This window comes from Crinia signifera, chromosome 6 (genome assembly GCF_055691185.1).
Source record: "Crinia signifera chromosome 6, ASM5569118v1, whole genome shotgun sequence".
Lineage (NCBI taxonomy): Eukaryota > Metazoa > Chordata > Amphibia > Anura > Myobatrachidae > Crinia > Crinia signifera.
This window is the reverse complement of record NC_139222.1, coordinates 181,063,813-181,079,858: the sequence shown is the minus strand read 5'-3', so window position 1 is coordinate 181,079,858 and position 16,046 is coordinate 181,063,813. Positions and strand designations below refer to the sequence as shown.

The following is a 16,046-nucleotide window of genomic DNA, read 5'->3' as shown; positions in this document are numbered from 1 at the left end:
CTGACACTATTATCCAGGGTCAGCCAGAGAGACATCCCCCCCCCCCCCCCATGGGTTTCCCGGCTCCTGGATTTTTTATCTAACTCAAACTGCAGGCAGCCTAGGAGTGACACCTCAGGGGTGCAGAGTCTCTGCCCATGTGCAAACAGAGACCCTGCACCCCTCCAAAATGTCCACTGCCTTAGAGGAGACACCCTGGAGGTCCTCCTGCAACTGTAGCATCTTTCAGGGCGCCCAACGTTACCCAGGCAATTAACATATAATCCCCCCCCCCCCCTAGACAACGAGCATGCAAACTCCCCTGGGCAACGAGCATGTAATCCCCTCTGGGTAACAAGCATGAAACCCATGGCTAGGAACATGTAACCCCCTGGCAGCAAGCATGTAACCCCCTATAGCAAAGAAAATGAAACCCACGGCAAGCAGCATGTAACCCCTGGCATGCAGCATGTAACCCCTGGCATCAAGCAAAAAAAACCTGGCAATGGGCATGTAACACCTGGCAACAAACAAGTAACTTCTGGCAATGGAATGTAGGTAAGCGGCACTTATGTGGCATAATAATAATGTGGGAATAGGCATTACGGTGTTCAGCATAATATGTTATAGGCATGACAGTGTGCAGCATAATATGTAATCAGCGTTAAGCTGTGGGGCATAATATGTAATGGGCATTATGGTGTGTGGTATAATATGTAATTAGCATTATGGTGTGTGGCATTACATGTAATGGGAATTACAGTGTGTGGCATAATGTTTAATGAACATTACAGTGTTTGTAATCCTGCTGCAGTGTATTCAAGGGGCTCTACCTGGTACAGTGTGTTCAAGGGGCTCTACCTGGTACAGTGTGTATAAGGGGCTCAACCTGGCACAGTGTGTTTAAGGGGCTCAACCTGGCACAGTGTGTCCAAAGGGCTCTACCTGGTGCAGTGTGCCTAAGGTGCTCTAGCGGGTGTGACTGTGTACTGTAATGTGAGTAACATACACTTATGTGAGGGGTAATGTGAACTGGGATTATTATGTGGCCCTTCCTCACAAAGCAAGACAAGAAGCGTGCACTGTCCTGTTTTTGAAGTGTGTGAGGGGCACCAATTCCTTTTCTTGCACAGGGCACCAAAATGTCTAGTAACAGCACTGCTGCTACTGTGCACATTAGGGCCCTCATTGTGGTTCACTCGCAAAGGCAAATTCCTTCTCAAATGGACAATACCATGGGCACTGCAAGTGGGGCAGATGTAACTTGTGCAGAGAGAGTTAGATTTGGGCGAGTTATTTTGTTTCTGTGCAGGGAAAATACTGACTGCTTTATTTTTACATTGCAATATAGATCTCACTTTGAAGTAAACCCCACCCAAATCTAATTCTCTCTGCACATGTTACATCTGTCCCCACTGCAGTTCACATGGTTTTGTCCATTTGAGAAGGAATTTATCTTTGTGAGTGAACCAGAATAAGGGCCTATGTGTATAAGAGGCACTACTACTGCGGGTATTATATACCCTTATTTTCATCGTGTGCCTTCTGTCCGAGCTGTCTCTTTGTATGGGAGTATGGAAGGGCGGAAAATTAAAGTTTGCAGTAGGTCGCCAAACTACCCTAGCACCGGCCCTGCTTGGGGATTGCCATTCTGTAATACTTGTTAAGCACATTGCATATTCTAACTGGTTTCTGTGCTTTGCATGCATGTCTTCTCTATGAGCAGGAGAGTAGTTTATTTTCATAGTCCAGAAGTATGACTCAAAGCTTTCTGATATTGTATTTATAGTTAAGAACACAAAATTGTTGTACCTCGGGTTATGGAAAACGAAATACTGTACTCGGCCTGTTCAAATAACATAACTGCAGAACATAACTGAAGAAAGCTAAAATGAATGTGGCTGGGTAGCAGAGTGTTGCAGATGGGCAATAAATGTGGAAAGGTGGGAATTCTGAAAACTCACTGTGGCTTGGTAAGTGTCCCTCTTTGGCGATTAGAAGTATTGTCAGACAAGAGGTACAGTACGGCTTAGTGCTGTTTTCCCAGTCTGGGTAAAGATGAACATTCAATATCCATGTTTATCTTTTTGACTCATAAGCAAACAATTTCTAATCCTTCCGTGATCCTATAAACGTCCTTCCTTCTGCTATCATCTGGAAATCACTTCACCATTTTCTGTTTGCTTAACAGTCTCTCAGATAGCGCAGTTTCACGTTTTGTTTCCATAATTCTGAGGTAATATTTTTTCTAAGTACCAACTTTTACTTTTTATTTGGTTAATTCATAATAATAATAATAATAATACAAATTATTATTATTATTATTATTATTATTATTATTATTATTATTATTATTATTATTATTATCACCATGCAGATTAAAATTAGAGAATTTATTTTTCTCTGGGTACCATGCATAAGAAGATTGCTAATTATGTTTTATTAATCAAAGCTTCACAATTACTACACACAACAGAAACCAAACAAAAGCAGCATGAAGCCTTCATTCTGAGCTCAGGAACTGCCTCACGCGGTGCCTCAGGGGGAAGGCAAGTTCATTGCTAAGAAACATTCTCAGTAGGGGCTCCCTGGATAAAATAGAGAGGGCCTCATTTGGAACCTTTAGGTGTGTGAGTCTTACAGTATGCCATAATGTATTGTATTGGACACATGCTGTTTTTAGAACTTTACAGTTGTTTATCATTTCAAATTGTGTAGATCAGAATTTGAAATCACAGCATTCTAAATTAAACAAAAATTTACAAAGGATAGATTTGCTAAACCTTCTAAAAAGGGTAAATGGGATGATAACTGCATTTGACAAGGGATGCAGTCATCATCAACTTATGCGTATGTTAACTTTATGCTCTGACCATACAAAATGAACGGTACTTGTGTAGTTTTACGGCGCCAGCATGAAACTACACAAGTTTCATGCTGGCGCCGTGCGGGGCTCGCTTCGCCCACGCTGCGGGCTCGGTGGCTCGCTACGCTCGCCATGCTATCTAAAATCAACTCCATGCCAACGTGGATAGAGGGGGTATGAACTATCCACGTTGGCATGGAGTTAAGTTACTTTATTTTAGATAGTTTGGCGAGCGTACCCAACCCAGAAGTAGCACGGCGCCATGCTGGCGCCGTGAAACTACACAAGAACCAAATGAACATGCACATACTGTATGGTGACATCTTTCCATCCATCTCGGATTACCTCAGACAGTCTGATGGTCAGATGTAGGGTTGCCACCACCCATCCGGGATTACTCCAGACAGTCTGATAAATAAAATCAGAGTCCGGAGGGGTGAAGTTCTCTGATTATACTAGCTGCCGGTAAGGCTGGTTGCCAGAATATTGACGTCAGAAACTTGAGTTGCGGGCAGAAGACCGTTACTGGGAATCTCAACATGGATGAAGATGCTGACACCAGAATCCCAATTGCTGGCATCCTAATATTAAGTATGCAGGGTTGAATAGTGTTCGGTGGAGGGGGGGGGGGTAGGTTTAGGCACTAACACGAGGCTTAGTGATGTGGAGGAGCGGTTAGGATTGGGGGGGTTGTGGGTGGGAGGGTTAAGCAGTTAGAAGGGGGGGGTGAGGGTTATGCTAAAGGACGGGAGGGTTAGGCTGCGGGGAAGAAAGATTAGGGTTAGACATTAATGGTAAGGGATAGAGTTAAGCTGTAGGAAAGGAGGCTTAGGGGATGGCATGAAGAAGAAAGTATACTCAGAATGCTGGCATCAGCTTTCAGTCCGAGAAACATGCAGCATGTTATAGCCACCGGACCCCAGATACATAAATCTATACGTTATTTTGTACACCGAATGTTAGCGGTTGTTTTGAGAATGCATCCCATCATTTTACTAGCAAACAAGCGCAGTGGTTTTTAATAAGTTGTGCCTCAGTGCTGTTTCTGATTCCTAGATAATTGATTTGTTGCACGCTCATGAATATGGATTCACCCCATGTAGTCGAAAGCAAATTGCATTACACCATGGAATAAAGCAAAAGATCTCTAATTACCACCAAATAATGTAATCTTTCAAATTGTGGTGAATATCATATATTGAAAAACATTTGGTCTAATTTAGCATGGATCGATAATCAGAGAATTCGCAATTCATTTCATTATCTAACAACTGTGTTTGCATAGCATTCGCATGCACGGCCGCAATTAATAAATTAAGATCAGTTTCATAGACACAATGTTACCGTTTAGGGGCAGAAACCAATCTTCTGGGTGTGTTTGTGAAAACGCTGGCATGCACATGCATTTTTTGGGTGAGTCTCTGGTGCCAGTCATGACCATTTCCAGCCTGATTCATTAACAGATTTCTGGAAACCCTAGACTTACCCTAAACTGGCACAGATGGAAAAAAACTGTTAGATGGTTCACTTTTTGCATTCACAATTTTGCAAGCGGCGGTTATTCTGGACAGTTACTTTTTGATAGCAGTCCACTGCGAATTCTGTAACTAGTGACCCATGCTGTCACCAAAGGTCCTGTAGGTATGCATATGATTTTTTTTATTAGCCATGCATAAATACAGGCTAAAATGTGACGGCCATCTGTGTGAGCGACTAGGAAGCCCCACCACATCCACACCTATTTTACCCAGAACATTCTGTAGATACTTGTCATAGAAGATGATATAGGCGCTCACGTACAGTGCAATCAGCACATACTGTAGGTGCACCACCAATTGTACATTAAAGTGTACCCCTGCTGTCTGCTATGAGAGGATGCTTCAGCAGTCTAGAAGTACTGCGTGTCCATTTATTTATTCAAATGTTCTCCAAATTTATGGCTCAAAAATGCCAAGTGTTTGATGACACCAGGGGTGAAATGTAATAGGATGAGAGATTCAGAAAGTGAGAGACTTGGTAAGAAATCTCCAGGTTTTTTAAAGCGGCAATCATTTACACTTCAAAATCAAAACTGGTGTTGCCGTGTAAATGATTGCCGCTTTAAAAAAACTGGAGGTTTCTTACCAAATCTCTCACTTTCTGAATCTCTCATCCTATTACATTTCCCCCCAGGACTCTCTTTATTACATGTGTCAGTTTTGTGTGCTTGAAGACGGTTCTGTTTACATTGATCCAAGTATGCATAAAAATGTGCTCCTACGCCGACATGTAACTGGAAAGGGCAAAATGAGGACCATAATAAAGCACAGTGAGATTCCGTTTCCATCAAGATAAATAGAGGTCCAAAAATGTTCTTTTGTAGTGCGAAAACAGACATGAGCCCCTACTACACAGCAATGAATGTCCCTAAAAATGCAGCTTCTCTCCAACTTTATTTCAGTGCAGCCATATTCCACCCAATGTCTTACAATTGGCTGGTGCCTTCTCCTGTTCCTCTGCAAATGTAATTAACTTGCCTTGTACTTGCATGTGTTTCGGTGTCTGCACAGAAGACCAAACCTGGTATTGCACTGCACCTTGACCATTTTGCTTTTCATCAATGACCTTCACTTTCTTTAAAACAAGTTCCCTCTATGAAATCTTGTACTTCATAGTGATCTCATTAAAATTTTCATTCCATGTAAAGAAAATGCAATTTTCTCTGTATGATGAAATATTTAAACTTGTCATGCTTCTTCTTTTCATTAAATAGCCAAATCTACTGCATATAATAAGTAAAATCCCACAGTGAATATAGCGTAACACAGTCTGATAACACTTATGAGTTGGGAATTTATGAAAGTTCTCATTTTTTGTAATGCTGTTTCCCATTTTAATAGTATCCATTAGAAACAATCTGTAGTAGCATTGCAGGAGTTATGCCAATTAGAGATTGTCGACAGCCATACAACTAATTATAGAGATGTTCTCTGCAGTGAGATCTTAGATCTACAGGAAATCTCAGCTAGTTAACTACCAAACTGTATAGCTAAGATGTGTACTTCTGGAGGGTTAATTGGGCATTGTTAACGGAGAATAATCTAAACTTTAGGATGTCCTAACTAAAATATGCTGTGACACAATTACAAGGTAATTATAGGCCAAATCCTGGTTCTACCAATACTTTTTCAACTTTAAAGAGTCAATGTCAATTTACATGCAGGTGTGTCCCGCTACATTGTTGCTGCATATAATTGCTTTCTGTAGCCAGGCCGCGATGCATGCAAAAATTTTTTTGATGCCAGGTCCAATTGAATGTAATGGGAATCAAGATTATGCTTACACAGGCTTCCATTCACTTTAATGGTGGTGAAGTGAATTAGAGGGCCTCCCATGTGTACTGGGTCCCATCCACTTAAAGTGCTATGCCGCTACATCCTTGCTGTATTTAGATACATAGGGGCTGGTATATCTGACGAAGTCCAACAAGCGACGAAACCGGTTGGGCGTGTTTCTGCTGTGACGCATTGGTGGAGCCGGGAAATCTGACCGACGGGACGCTGGGAGCTCTGCGGCTACGTTGTTTTTGTGAGAGATGACCACCCACTCTTTACTATGATATGCTGGCAAGCTGTTACCTGTAAACCTATATGTACGTGAGCTGCTATATTTTATAAAAGTGAACTGAATTTTATCGCTCATTGTGCGCCTGTCTCCTGTTTCGTCACATGTACCTTGGGACCGTGGAATCGGTCATTTCGGAGGAGAGCTGCACCGTACTTGATTTAAAAGAAGTGCTATATTAAGGACTAGCGCAGCCTGTTTGTTTTCATATATATATATATATATATATATATATATATATATATATATATATATATAGGTACTCTTTACTTAGAAGGGCGCCCATCTCGGGCATCTCGGGGATTGAATGCACTAAAAAATCGGGTGCGATCAACCGACGAGATGCCCGAGATTTCCCATAGGGAACAATGTTAAATGTCTCAATTGACGCGATTTTCCTGTTCAATGCCTCAATTGACCCAATTTTTCCATAGGAAACAATGTTAAATGGGCCACAGAGGCCAAATAGGCACCCTGAAGTGAATAATGGCCACCCGAATTGTTAACGCCACCCCACGATCAACGTCAACCCGAAGCGTGGCGAGCGCCGCGAGCCCGCGAGGGGCGGCGGTACGCGTCCTACGACCTTTTCATACCCCCACTATCCACGTCAGCGTGGAGTTGAGAATAGAAAGTGTGGCGAGCGCAGCGAGCCACCGAGCCCGAAGCGTGGCGAGCGCAGCGAGCCCCGCGTGGGGACGCGGATACCTTCACAGGTATCCGCGTCCCCTCGCGGGCTTCACAGCTGTCCGCGTACCCTCGCGGGGCTAGCTGCGCTCGCCACGCTTCGGGCTCGGTGGCTCGCTGCGCTCGCCACACTTTCTATTCTCAACTCCACGCCGACGTGGATAGTGGGGGTATGAAAAGGTCGTAGGACGCGTACCGCCGCCCCTCGCGGGCTCGCTGCGCTCGCCACGCATCGGGTTGACGTTGATCGTGGGGTGGCGTTAACAATTCGGGTGGCCATTATACACTTCAGGGTGCCTATTTGGCCTCTGTGGCCCATTTAACATTGTTTCCTATGGAAAAATCGGGTCAATTGAGGCATTGAACAGGAAAATTGGGTCAATTGAGACATTTAACATTGTTCCCTATGGGAAATCTCGGGCATCTCGTCGGTTGATCGCACCCGATTTTTTAGTGCATTCAATCCCCGAGATGCCCGAGATTTTTTACTAACGATGCCCACGATCAAAATCGTGGGCGCCCTTCTAAGTAAAGAGTACCTATATATATATATATATATATATATTAGGTAGGTTGCTCCTATAACAGAAACCAGGGGGCACTCCACGGGCTTCACTTAAAGTGCAAAATCGTGTTTATTGAGGCATCAATGTTTCAAAGCCCAGTTGGGCTTTTCCGTCAGGATAAACAACCAAATGTTTGTTTATCCTGACGAAAAAGCCCAACTGGGCTTTGAAACATTGATGCAAGGAAGCCCGTGGAGTGCCATCTGGTTCCTGTTATAGGAGCAACCTACCTACTATTTAAAACAAAGGAAAGGCACCCCGGCATTTCTACCATCACTCCTGCCAAAGGGGGCTGCAGAACCTGAGTGCCGGTCTACATGCAGTATGTATATATATATATATATATATATATATATATATATATATATATATATATATATATATATATAGATACAGAAGTACCAACACACTCGCCATTCCTAGGAATGGGGTGCAAACAGCACCCACATCCCAGGGTGGGGTGCGGTGGCCTGTGACCACACACTAGTAAATACAAACACAGGGGGCCCAGCACTCACTAAAACAAACTAACTCACCTTAACATTCAAATAATCAATAAATAAATAATGGGGTTTTAGTTCATGAATTGATCAATGCATTTAAGCTTGCAGCCCATCGCCAAGGGATATATATATATATATACACATATTAATCAGGCCCATTGTTTGCGTTGGTAAATCTTACAAATAAACGGTAAATGAATAAATAAACAATAAACTGCCTCTGAAAAATGCATTCAATGCATGGATATTTTGTCTATCGGCTTCACCATAATTAAAGTGAACCTCTCACCTGCACACTGTGAAGGCAGCCATTTTGTGGGTTGAATCAATATTAAGCCTAGGAGTGAGTGTTATCACTGTGAATTCATGCCTCAGTACTGTCACAGGTCTCTAGTGTAGTGTAATAATCTCATGATTATTGGTTCAGCATCCAAAATAGCTGCCTCTGCTATCTGTAGGCAAGGGTACACTTTAAGAATATGTGACATTATTTACTCTTCTGTGAGCTCAGTGTATATTATGTCTCCACCCAAGCATATAGATTGTCTGTGTAGTGTACAGGGACCCCAGTGTCTGGTGTTGTACTCCATCTACCACTTTCCAACTGAGATTTGGGACTTCACGATGGTTGTCTGATTCAAGGTGAATCAGAACACCGTCTGTGAGATTTTATCTGTATTTTTATCTGCAGCGGGAGCCACAGGATTTGTTCACTGGAGTCCTGATGTCATCAGAAATTGCAGACGGGAGAAGCGCAAGATGCAAGAAGGGACAGGTAAGTGGGCACTGGAGGCCCAATATAACAACAATGGGTGGGAAAACCAATATTCTGAGTTCAAGCAGTTGTTGGGGCAATTATTGTTTGGACTCTAAGTTCCCAAAGCCGCAAAGTGTTATATTGTACTTTCATGAGAATATGTGGGAACTACCTACATAAACAGAATGAGCATAACAAAATGGCTGGCTTGTTGGACAATTAGTGATCGTGTAACAATATCCTAAACTACATTTCTTAAATTTAAATAAAGCCATTGACCTGCTATTTTTTTTAAAAATATTTAATGGCGAGGAGTGCTTCAGAGACCAAGGGGTAAATGTAATAGGGTCTAATTTGCCAAAGGTCTGGAATTTCTTCTGAGAATGGCCGCATTTTGCCTTGTAAATGATTGCCGCTTTAAATATAAGATCATTCTCTGATGAAAGCCCAAACCTCTAGCACATCAACTATTTTTTTAGAAGTTCCACCCTACAGTACCTCAAGTAAAGTGGTGACAATCATTAGACATCTGAGCACATACAAATGAAGAGGGTCTCTTCCATACAGTATATAGAGGTTTGGGTTATATACATTACTATACTGATCATCAGCAGCTATGACTGAAAGGTTTGTCTGTATAGTACAGTATATTGGTAATCAGACTAGTTTAGCTTTGAAGACACACTGGTTAATAAATATGCAGTACCCCTTGGACATGTAGAATGATAAAAGGAAGTCTTTAGACCTCCTATATTAAAATCAAAGTAAATTACATATAATTTAATAAGCATTGCTTTCAAACTTACAAAGTTTGAGCAAAATAAAGTTCTGCTTAATATCTGAGCTTTGGATTTCACAGTTTTATCCAAGGGAATTTTTTCTTAGATGTTCAATACAGAATTGTCCCTGTTATTTTGTACACCCTTGGTCCAACCTTTTAATTTATATTCTACCCCCCTTAGAATGTGCCTCTTATTTGTGTTGCTGCTCTAATTCCTCTATCATTTTTATTCATCCTAGAAATCTCTGTATTGGTTTTATTGTGCTCAGAATGCTCAATTTATTTTTTTCTACAAAAAGTTTTTCTTTAATTTTGTTCCACCCAGACTTACACAAAGCTTAATGAAGTTACAATGTTGTCAATCAAATGTTGATTTTAAAGTCTAAATGCTACAAAATGCAGAATTCATATGTACATTGTGGAATGGTGAAACAAACGGAACTCAAAAATGTATTATTAACTCTTTGGTTCTGTTATGTAGTGTCCATAAATAGTATGTAACTCTTATGTTGAAAAAACAGGCGATTCCTGGCTCCACCGGTATTATTAACTATAGCTATATTGGAGGTGCCGTGGGAGTCACGATAAAGTGCATACACACTGAGCGATATCAGTAACGATACAAGTAAATGACGTCAACCACCCCGCCCCTGCTTTGTACATGCCACAATCGTAGATTGAGCAGCATGTACAGACACCAGGGGGTCATTAACAATGTGCAGGAGAGCGCATCGTTAATGATACTGAGCATACACACTGGCCGATATGCACACGATATCATCAACGATATTGATCATATCTTAAGGAAAACATTGCACCTCTGATGAAGTCTCTGTGAGACGAAACGCATTTGTCATTAGGTCAACAGGGTAATTAGGTTGACATGGGTTAGATCGACAGTCAAGAGGTCGATGTGGGGTTTTTCACTTTTGACATGTGCCAACAGGCGGTATTTCATGCCCTACCATCCACTAGGGTGTGGTGGGAGAATAAAATAGTGTGTCAAGTGTAGCAAGGCACCGTGCCCAAAGCATGACAAGCGCAGCGAGCCATGTGAGGGGACGCGGTGCTACGATTCAGTGTCCATGTCAACTGTGTTGACATTTGGGACAATTATTTTAGAAAAACCCTATGTCGACCTTTTGACTGTCGATCTAACCCATGTCAACCTAATGACCCTGTTGATCTAGACTCATGTCGACCTTACTGCATGTGGACCAAGACTCATGTCGACCTAAATGCATGTCGACCTAATGATGTCGACATAATGACTGTCGACCAACATTGTGGTGACCTAATGATCATACCCTAATAAACAGCACTAATCCCTGTGATTGCTATTTAAACAATGTGGTCACAAACCATAGGGCACCCCAAAGAGTACTGATGATTAATGCTAAATATATATATATATAAATAACAGCTTTTCATGCGAATATAGGGCAGCCAGTCAGTTTAGGATACAGTGGGCGAATATAAATAAAATATAGTAAAGGCTTCCCTAAAAGATGTGGTATTAGTCACACGTTTCTGCTATAAAAACCGCTCTGCCTATCAGACATAATTCCAAAGAATTATTCTCACAGAACGGAATTGTGGGTGGACACATGTAAATCATTCCATATATATATGGTTTATATCACAGATACAGCCAGTTTGGGATCTATTTAACTTACAGACATTGTACAAAAACATTGCTGTATTAACCTAAACAGAGCACGCTGGCTGACAATTCAGTCTGTTTATAATAAGAACATGATAAGCCGAGGACTCTGGGAAATGTTTTAATGCTCAATTTATTTTTTTCTACAAAAAGTTTTTCTTTAATTTTGTTCCACCCAGACTTACACAAAGCTTAATGAAGTTACAATGTTGTCAATCAAATGTTGATTTTAAAGTCTAAATGCTACAAAATGCAGAATTCATATATACATTGTGGAATGGTGAAACAAACGGAACTCAAAAATGTATTATTAACTCTTTGGTTCTGTTATGTAGTGTCCATAAATAGTATGTAACTCTTATGTTGAAAAAACAGGCGATTCCTGGCTCCACCGGTATTATTAACTATAGCTATATTGGAGGTGCCGTGGGAGTCACGATAAAGTGCATACACACTGAGCGATATCAGTAACGATACAAGTAAGTGACGTCAACCACCCCGCCCCTGCTTTGTACATGCCACAATCGTAGATTGAGCAGCATGTACAGACACCAGGGGGTCATTAACAATGTGCAGGAGAGCGCATCGTTAATGATACTGAGCATACACACTGGCCGATATATGCACACGATATCATCAACGATATTGATCATATCTTAAGGAAAACATTGGGTACTTGTGAGTTATCTGGGCGTCCGATTTTTTGATTGTATGCCTTAAGTTAAGGCATACAATCAGATGCGATGCGATGCGATATCGCATCGCATCGCATCGCATGCGACCATCGGATGCGATGACCCGATTTTTCCATAGGAATCAATGTTAAAATGGACTGAGTCCATTTTAACATGGAATTCAATGGGAAAAAGGGGTCCTTTTCATACCCCTACTATCCAAGTGGGCATGGAGTTGGATATAAACCTGTGGCGAGCGTAGCGAGCCACCGAGCCCGAAGCGTGGCGAGCGAAGCGAGCCCCGCGAGGGGACGGTATTCCGTGTCCCCTCGCGGGGCTCGCTACGCTCGCCACGCTTCGGGCTCGGTGGCTCGCTACGCTCGCCACAGGTTTATATCCAACTCCATGCCCACTTGGATAGTAGGGGTATGAAAAGGACCCCTTTTTCCCATTGAATTCCATGTTAAAATGGACTCAGTCCATTTTAACATTGATTCCTATGGAAAAATCGGGTCATCGCATCGCATCCGATGGTCGCATGCGATGCGATGCGATGTCCCGATCCGACCCGATTTAAAAATCGGACGCCCGGATAACTCACAAGTACCAAACATTGCACCTCTGATGAAGTCTCTGTGAGACGAAACGCATTTGTTATGACTTTTTGTCATATTATCCTCATTGAATACTTCACTTGCTGAGGAAATTGATCAAACACAAGTTTTGTTCTCACCACTGTTTTGAAAAATGGACTTTTGAAGAAAATAAAAATATTCTAGATACAATTACAGTAATTTATTCATTATATCAGCACCAAATCTGTGAAAATAAGTTTAATATTTTAGGATTTCAGAGCCCTTATTTGCCAATTATATATATATATATATATATATATATATATTCCCAGCGTATGTGCGGCACTCCAAATTACATGTCTCAGGTCGGTAAAACAAGAAGTTTATTTAGCAACGTTTCAATGTCTGCGCGACATCGTCATCAGGCTACAACAAATACCAAAACAAGTACATATACCTTTATAGAAGCACCTCTGTGAACAGTTTGAGCATGCAGGCAGGAACCATCCCCTTCGCGCCGACAGATGACGTCAGCAGCGTCAGGTGGGTCGCACAGCAAGCATGCACCATAGCAACAAACAATAACAGATAGACGCAGCCGGCTCCTGAATGGAGCGTCATGCTTACAGTCTGAAAAACCACAGAATCATACATAAGAGGAGGGTCATACAAGCAAATGTCAAGATCATGATATACATATATAAGGACACTGATTACAATATGTGGCACAAACTCAAATGAGGACTGAGATCCCCGTATGCTCGTTGAGTCTGTGGGGCGCAACAGTACCTAGTCTGACAATCCATCTAGCCTCGCACCTGAGAAGTGCGGCCCCACGATCACCTCCCCGGATGGAAGAGGGGACATGGTCGATCATGCTGTATTTGATGGTTGCCAGACTGTGTTTAAAGATAGCGAAATGACGCGCCACAGGCTGCTCACTGGTACCAGAGACCAGTGCTTTTTTTTATAGCAGACCTGTGCACAGCCATTTGCTCCTTAAAAGTGCGCTCTGTCTTACCAATGTAAGACAGGCCACATGGGCACAATATTTGATATACTGTGTACTGCGTGTTACAAGACAGGGTATGCCGTATGTACATAGTTTTGCCCGTGCGGGGATGGTTGAAAGTGGCACCGGCTATCATATACTGGCTTGTTACGCAATTGCATCTTACGCATCCAAGTTTGCGGGACACACGTTCACTTTTAGCGGGGGCCACATCAGACTTTACAAGAATGCCTTTAAGATTGCGTGAACGCTTGTAGCTGGACAACAGCTTACTTTTACCAATTCCCACCTCTGCATCAGATTGTACCATAGGCCAATAGGAATTGGCGATACGTTTGACACAGGGACTTAATTCATTATAGGTAGTAACCCACGGGTTGGTAGACGTGGGCAAGGGGTATCAGGCATGCTAACTGGTCTAATGCTCACAGCAACTATGCTTTTAAAAGTGAGGCAATTACCAACACACCTGTTGCAAAGCACCTAGGGAAATAGTTGACGCAAGCTATGATAAATATACGTAAAAACAGGGTGCATAAGAAATGTGACCACAAAGAGACTAATTAAATATGAATCTAATAAACGGGATACTGTCATTGGGTCACCAGCATGTTGCTCGACAGACATTAGGTTGACACCATTAGGTTGACATATATTTAGGTCAACATGAGTCTAGGTCAACATGCAGGAAGATCGACGTGAGTCTAGGTCGACAGGGTCATTAGGTCAACAGGGTAATTAGGTTGACATGGGTTAGATCGACAGTCAAAAGGTCGATGGGGGGTGTTTCACTTTTGACATGTGCCAACAGGCGGTATTTCATGCCCTATTATCCACTAGGGTGTGGTGGGAGAATAAAATAGTGTGTCAAGTGTAGCAAGGCACCGTGCCCAAAGCATGACAAGCGCAGCGAGCCATGTCACGGGACGCGGTGCTACGATTCAGTGTCCATGTCAACTGTGTTGACATTTGGGACAATTTTTTTTAGAAAACCCCTATGTCGACCTTTTGACTGTCGATCTAACCCATGTCAACCTAATGACTCTGTTGACCTAGACTCATGTCGACCTTACTGCATGTGGACCAAGACTCATGTCGACCTAAATGCATGTCGACCTAATGGTGTCGACATAATGACTGTCGACCAACATTGTGGTGACCTAATGATCATACCCTAATAAACAGCACTAATCCCTGTGATTGCTATTTAAACAATGTGGTCACAAACCATAGCGCACCCCAAAGAGTACTGATGATTAATGCTAAATATATATATATAGTATAGACAAAATCCGGGGGACCTTGAAGGGGTTACCCCAGGAAAGGAGGTGGCACTCAGACGTCTTTTTTAAAAGATTTTTATAAGGGGTTGCAGATCAAAACATAGCTGTGGTCAACGTTTCGAGACTGCTGGATTCTGAAAGTGCAAGGTGCAAGTGCATATAGGAAAGGGAGAAATTTAAACAATGTGGTCACAAACCATAGGGCACCCCAAAGAGTACTGATGATTAATGCTAAATATATATATATATATATATATATATATATATATATATAAATAAAAGCTTTTCATGCGAATATAGGGCAGCCAGTCAGTTTAGGATACAGTGGGCGAATATAAATAAAATATAGTAAAGGCTTCCCTAAAAGATGTGGTATTAGTCACACGTTTCTGCTATAAAAACCGCACTGCCTATCAGACATAGGCCCTTATTCTGATTGATGCGGATATTCCCGCATTCTTACGGAGCGGTCCGCACGCCACGGTGTTCTGCCGCGTGCGGCCATCGTCCGTAGAAACGCCCACGGGTCCTCCGCATTCGGACGGACTCACTCTTTAAGAACAGGGCGTGTTTACGGACGACATACAAACCATGCGTGTGCGGGAGAAACACTCCGATTCTGCACGGTATTACAGAGTATTACAGAGTATGCTCGGGAATACCGCATCCGAACGGGAGGCAAGCGGTGCTACCGCCCGTAAGCGGAGTATTTACGCCAAACAACCCACTATTATGTATCTTCTGCAATACATCACATGACCCACTTATTCAATTACCTATCCTCATAAAAAACTGCTTATTTGGAATTGGAATCAATTAGATGCCAATATATCCTTACAAGCATGCCTAACACATGCATTGCACACATTAACCCTTACAGCAATTTAAGTGCAATGGTTTGTATTAGACCCTGTGTAAAAGATTCTAAACAATCTACACATATACTGTTTAATGTGCAAATAAAACCAACAACTGTGAACTTGCATAAACCATTTATTAGAATCCAAAATTAACATTTAAATAAAAAAATATAAAATAATACATTAGATAAGGAGATCTCGCAGGTCCTGCAGATCGGCTAGTAATAGCCGCAAATG

The 16,046-nt window shown here is 42.1% G+C and overlaps 1 protein-coding gene across 11 annotated transcripts in view; it reads left to right on the top strand.

Annotated features, from left to right (window-relative positions):
* SHISA6 (shisa family member 6) overlaps positions 1–16,046 on the top strand; it is a 353,649-nt gene that overhangs the window by 215,675 nt on the left and 121,928 nt on the right. For 7 of the 11 annotated variants that reach the window (XM_083148330.1, XM_083148329.1, XM_083148332.1 and 4 more), the window contains one exon: positions 8,896–8,979. The exons of the other annotated variants lie outside the window; for them this stretch is intronic. In XM_083148330.1, the coding sequence (XP_083004456.1) occupies positions 8,896–8,979 (84 nt within the window). The remainder of the gene's footprint in view (positions 1–8,895; positions 8,980–16,046) is intronic. 11 annotated transcript variants of the gene reach the window in all.